The 6,000-nt window shown below is 45.1% G+C and overlaps 1 protein-coding gene across 1 annotated transcript in view; it reads right to left on the bottom strand.

The window, feature by feature from the left end:
- Positions 1 to 3,993, bottom strand: part of LOC104833457 (hematopoietic lineage cell-specific protein-like) — an 18,490-nt gene extending 14,497 nt beyond the window's left edge. The window contains exons 1-2 of the mRNA XM_010570117.1: positions 3,972 to 3,993; positions 1,567 to 1,650 (exon numbers count right to left, since the gene is read on the bottom strand). Of these exons, the coding sequence (XP_010568419.1) occupies positions 1,567 to 1,650 (84 nt within the window). The 5' untranslated portion in view covers positions 3,972 to 3,993. The remainder of the gene's footprint in view (positions 1 to 1,566; positions 1,651 to 3,971) is intronic.
- Positions 3,994 to 6,000: the final 2,007 nt, after the last annotated feature.

The raw sequence follows: 6,000 nt of genomic DNA, 5'->3' as shown, positions 1-6,000 counted from the left end.
GCCCGGGGCCGGCGGGCCCGCGGGGACAGGGCGCGGGGCTGCGGGGAGCCCCGTCCCTCCTCCTCAGGGAGCAGCTAGTGAACAGAAATGCTGCGGAAACCCGTCGTTTGGGAAAAGACTGGAAGAGTGCTGAAGTGAGCGCTTCGCTCAAGGTCCGCTGCTCTGCCTCAGCTTTGTTCCAACAGCACTTGTTTTGTCTTCTTTTTGGAAGGTCTGAACGTGTATTTGATAAATTGAAGGATCGATAAACACTTACCTACTAGAAGGTAAAGCTAAAAATATGTACATACAAAACAGAATTTAAAAAATTAATACAAAGCCTTATTCTGTTGAGGGTTATTTTAAATGGTTCCACAAAGAGAAGAAATGAAGTAAAAACAAAAAAATAATTTTGACAGCCTAGGATTTTCTTTAAGCATTAATAATTTGGAACTTTGAGGAGGGGACTTGCTTTTCTGTCCCAAACTAGAATTTCGTACTGGAAATAACTAGGCAAGAGTGAACCTCAAAAACATAGGACTCCTGTGTAACGGAAGAGGCTGTCCAGCAAGAAATGTATCTTGCAAAGGAAACCAGAATCTCAGCAGAGCTCAGAGAGACCTGTGGCTGTAAAGCATGGCTGCTGCTCCTTGGCACCAGAAGGAGCAGGACTTTTGCTGTGCTATGTGCTCCTAAGAAGTTTAGAAAAAGGGTATGAAGAATGACATGTCAAAGTCTTGAGATAGTAAAGGACTGTCTAGGTTAACCAAATACAGGAGACAAAGCAGTGGGTGATAAAATTATAAATGAAGGTTAGTGTTAATAAGTACAAAAGGAAGGCATATGGGAAAAAAAAAAAATACACTGAATTATATCTGCACAACAATGGTTCCAAAATATTTACCATTCAGGAAGAAGTACGAAATACAGAATTATGTGCGATTATGTGGAAGAGTAGCAAATACAGAATTAGCCGAAGTGTGAGTGACTTACTAGGAAAGGAATAGAGAATCAAATAGAAAATGAAAATCATGACACTGTGTGAATGCATGGGGTTCCCACACCTCCCCTAGAGAACTGGACTGCATAGAAAACAAGACTATTCAGAGGCATGGAGGTGCATCTGCACAGGGTGACCATAAATAGAGTGGGATTCTTCTGTCTGGAAAAAATGAGGGCAATGCTGGAATCCTGTAAATTCCAAACAGTGTGGGAAAGAGAAAATGCAAGTCTTTGCTAGTTCTTGTAACGTAAGTTGTGGGGAGGACTCAGTGAAGTTACCAGGGAGCAGGTTTAAAAGAAACTGAATATTCTATACTCCTTAAGTGCTACTACTTGTAGTCAGATGTGGGGTACACTGATGTAGGAAGTTCTGGAGACATAGATATGGGTCAGAAATGGCTTAGACAGATGACCTGGCAGTACCTGTGAGGGGTTGGTGAGACTTGGCTGATCCTGCACAGCCAGCGGTGCTGCATGCCATGCCTCACCCCAAGTCCCGGTTGAGTTGACCAGCATATGCCTAGGGCCAGTGAACCCTTTACAGCACCACCACCAATATTACGGATTACCACACCAGACACTCACCACGAAATCAGGGTCAGTGTCCCAGTCGTCTCCCTGAGCCTCAACCTTCACGGACACGTCATGTCCCACGACTGCTTTCCACATCTGCACAAGGAGGACACGGTATCACCCAGAGCTTGGCATGTGGGTACTGCTGGCTCATAGCCATGGGCACATCAGACCACAGCAGTCATAAGCATAACTTGGGCTGGAAGGGACCCTTGCAGGCCATCTGCCCTGCCGAACTCTCTGTCCCTCATATAGCACAGGGCACCCCAGAATAGCTGCTCTTGAGCCCCAGCACCTCTTTCAGCAAAACACACAGGGATTTTAAGTGTAAACCACAGTCTTCATGCATATAGATTCTACAGTTAAAATGCACACCTTATTTTAATGTAAATTAGTGCTAGCATCCAACTACCAGATTCTGCTTTTCCAACATAGATTAATTTTCTGTGCTGTGGGAGACCGTTCCCTGCTTTAAGCTCCCTTCTGTTAAGCACAGTCATGGCACACCACCAGAGGCTGTGGCTTGCTCTGCCACCATGATACAATGCTTATCTACCTGAGGTCGGACTCCTCAATTCTCTTGTCTGTTTTCCAACCTTTTAATCACTGCCTAGTGTGCTAGAGAAGGTTCACGGAAAAGTTGTACGCTGGTCTGACAGTGCTGGTACAGTACACTGTGTGGTGTTTAGGTCTGTTATATGGTAAAAACAGGAAATGGAGCTAAAATAATTAAGTGTTCAGGGCTGAAAAGGCTGAAGCTGCAGTAGTACGGCTTGTGCAGGCTGTCCAAAGAGGCCTGGAGGAAGTGATGGGCCCAGGAAGAGGAAGTTAAAGTAATGTGAAATCTAACTCCTGCATTTCATTTTCAAGGTGACTGTGAAAAAAGGTGACAAAAAAGCGCCTCCCAAACAACACAGTTTCTACAAAATGAGAGGCAGAAGAAAGATTACATGGCTTGCCTGCCCCCATACAACAGAGCAATCATTCTCAGCAGAGCTCTCAACGTCCCACCACCTATTACTGCCTGTGGTGTTGAGGAGCCCCAAATTGTTCTTACTGTCGCCCAAAGCAGCTTTTTACTGGGGCAGAAAGACTGAACAGAATGTGCAGCAAAGACTGGGCTGCTGGGCCATGTTTCACACCACTGCAAACATCACATAAACCTGTGAACAAACCAAGAGGAGGGAAGAGAACGCTTTGTGGTGGATCCTCATTTAACAGCACACTTTTATTATGTGCTTCTCAACAGCACTAATTCCACAGTCCCACGATCATACAGTAGCCTACAAACTCGCCCCAAAAGCCCAGGAGAGTTGCTTTCTGTGCAAGCAAAATGTTTATGCTGAACAAGTAATTAATTGTACAACACAAAAAGCTGTTAAGTGAATAATAACCTTCCATTTCAGCACAGTGCAGTGTTCAGTTCAGCCTCACGCTGCCCTTACCACTTGTCTAGAGAATCAGCACTCTAAAACCAGGGAGCAAAGACAACAGAAACTAAAAGCACAGAAGGGATGAGTCTTTCTTTTGTTAAACAAAAGCCAGATAGTTAGCTAAGGGAGAGGATTTAGGACCAAGGCAGATTTACTGTGAAGATCTGGCTTTAGGCCTTCCCCAGGATGTCTCAGGGGGAAGGAAAAAAAAATAGTTGTCTTACTCTGGAACACAGCAGCTCTGTGACATACTCTGCTGTGCTTGTATGCACTGACGGTAATCTTATGACAAACTCAATATAGCTAACTGCAAATAGAAGCAGGGGAAGCAGGAAGGTACATGTGGAACAATATAGCACAATCTAACAATACCTTTCATCTCCTTTTCCCCTCCCTAATTTATTAGCATCTCTCACTCCAAAGATTTTTAAAGTTTGTGCCTCATTTTTGTTAATGATAAGACAGCAGCAATAACCAGCTATCACAGGGCTGTTCAACAGGGCAGCTGATTTGAGCAGCTAGCTCAAATGTAGGTTGTTCAGGGTTTTAAATACTGCTGTAAATGGTTCTTGACCACCTACTCTCCAAAGCCACCCACCGTGCAACTTGGGAACCATGACAAAGCACAGACTGTAATCACACCACAAGGCTCCAGACACCCTCTATAAAGACGAGTATCAGCCAGAGTAGGATCTCAACCCTTTAGTTTGTCCCATTTTTTCCCCCTTGAAAACATTCACTACAGCACAAATATGGGCCTACTACACTTAGCACAGTCATGCTAGTTGATTTGGAAACATTGTTCTTCAGAGCCTCAAATACAAAAGCAACAACAATGACCAAAGAACAGACCGGGAAGCAAATGCCCAGCGCTATCAACTCACACAAACTGGGTCAGGAAGGAGTTGTCTGCCCACCAAAACCCGACATTTTGTTGTTGTTGTTTCTCACTTTCCACTCCCAAAACCCACTCAGTTTTCTTACCTTAAAGGGCTCACCAGCTCCTGCTGGCAAACTGGCTGCTTTTTGCTCGGGCACCTGTTGCTAGCGGCAGCTTTTGGACTGCTGTGTGTTCCGAGTTCCTGTTTTAACTTCAGCTATCTTCACTTCCTCCGTCCCAGCCCCCAACTCACTGCTCAAGTCCTGAGTCCCAGAACGTGCCCTAGTGCGCTGCAGTTCCCTTGCATGCTGCCAGTGCTCTGGGACACGGACAACGCGTGTACCCAGGATACAAACTGCGGACTCTGTGAATAGCACTTGATGGGGTGCACTTAAATTTCTTCATGTGCAAAACTAGATTGTGATCTCCATTTTCATCTCTTCCAAAAAACCATTATGCCATAACCCTTGGCTTGACAATTACAATGAGATCTGAAGAAGGCAAGCTACTGCTTACAGAAGTTGCTATGAAATTTGACTCAGTACTTTACAGCACAATTAGAAATGTTTATAAACACACAGACATACACATACACATATATAAATATACATATATGAAAACTCTTCCATTAAAAAAAAAAAAAGCAAATAGCTTGAACTAGGAAGATGGAAAGCATGTAGTTAAAGAATCCTAAGCACTTACAGATCAAACTCTTTGCTGCAAGAGTACATTGGTACACTGCTTACTGGTGGGAAGCGCACAATTTTGGAATGAGTAGCGTGACTCACACTAGTTTGACACTAGATAAACATCTCAAACCAAAATAACTTCCTTTCTGAATGAGTCAAGTGAAGCAAGAAAAGCTCCTAGAATAGTCACTTCCATTTGACATAATGACAAGGTATATAGGGCTTAGAATAGAATAGAGTAGAATAGTTCAGTTAGAAGGGACCTACAACGATCATCTAGTCCGACTGCCTGACCACTTCAGGGCTGACCAAAAGTTAAAGCATGTTGTTAAGGGCATTATCAAAATGCCTCTTAAACACCGACAGGCATGGGGCATCAACCACCTCTCCAAGAATCTTCTTCCAGTGTGTGACCACCCCCTTGGTAAAGAAATGTTTCCACACTTGTCCCACATGACATCCTTATCTCTAAATTGGAGAGACATGGATTGGATGGATGGACCACTCAGTGGATAAGGAATTGGCTGGAGGGTCGCACTCAAAGACTTGTGGTCAACAGCTCAATGTCCAAGTGGAGGGCAGTGACGAGTGGTGTTCCTCAAGGGTCAGTATTGTGACTGGTGCTGTTTAACATCTTTGTCAGTGACATGGACAGTGGGACTGAGCGCACCCTCAGCAAGTCTGCCAACGACACCAAGTTGTGTGGTGCGGTCGACACACTAGAGGGAAGGGATGCCATCCAGAGGGACCTCGACAGGCTTGAGAGATGGGCCCATGCAAACCTCATGAAATTCAACAAGGCCAAGTGCAAGGTCCTGCACATGGGTTGGGGCAATCCCAAGCACTAATGCAGGCTGGGCGATGAGTGGATTGATGGCAGCCCTGTGGGGAAAGACTTGGGGGTATTGGTGGATGAAAAACTGAATATGAGCCAGCAATGTGTGCTCACAGCCCAGAAAGCCAACCGTATCCTGGGCTGCATCACAAGAAGAGTGGCCAGCAGGCCGAGGGAGGGGATTCTTCCCCTCTACTCTGCTCTTGTGAGACCCCACCTGGAGTACTGCGTTCAGCTCTGGGGCCCCCAACATAAGAAGGACATGGACCTGTTGGATGCTGTGAGGGACAGTATCAAAAGCCTTATTAAAATCCAGAAAAACTACATCCACCGCCTTCCCTTGATCCACTAGGTGGGTGACCTTATCACAGAAGGTTACCAACTTAGTTAAACAGGACTTTCCCTTTGTGAACCCACATTGACTATGCCTAGTGATTGCATTGTTCTTTAAAAGTCTTTCAATAGTACCCACTATGATCTTCTCCATAATTTTTCCAGGAACTGAGGTTAGACTAACAGGTCTGTAGTTTCCTGGGTCTTCCCTCACACCCTTTTTGTAAACTGGAATAATACTGGCTAGCTTCCAGTCAGGGGGCACCTCCCCAGATC

This window comes from Haliaeetus leucocephalus, unplaced genomic scaffold (genome assembly GCF_000737465.1).
Source record: "Haliaeetus leucocephalus isolate CR32 unplaced genomic scaffold, Haliaeetus_leucocephalus-4.0 Scaffold288, whole genome shotgun sequence".
NCBI classification, from domain to species: Eukaryota; Metazoa; Chordata; class Aves; order Accipitriformes; family Accipitridae; genus Haliaeetus; species Haliaeetus leucocephalus.
The sequence above is the reverse complement of the archived record's forward strand: the minus strand, read 5'-3'. Positions and strand labels throughout refer to the sequence as shown.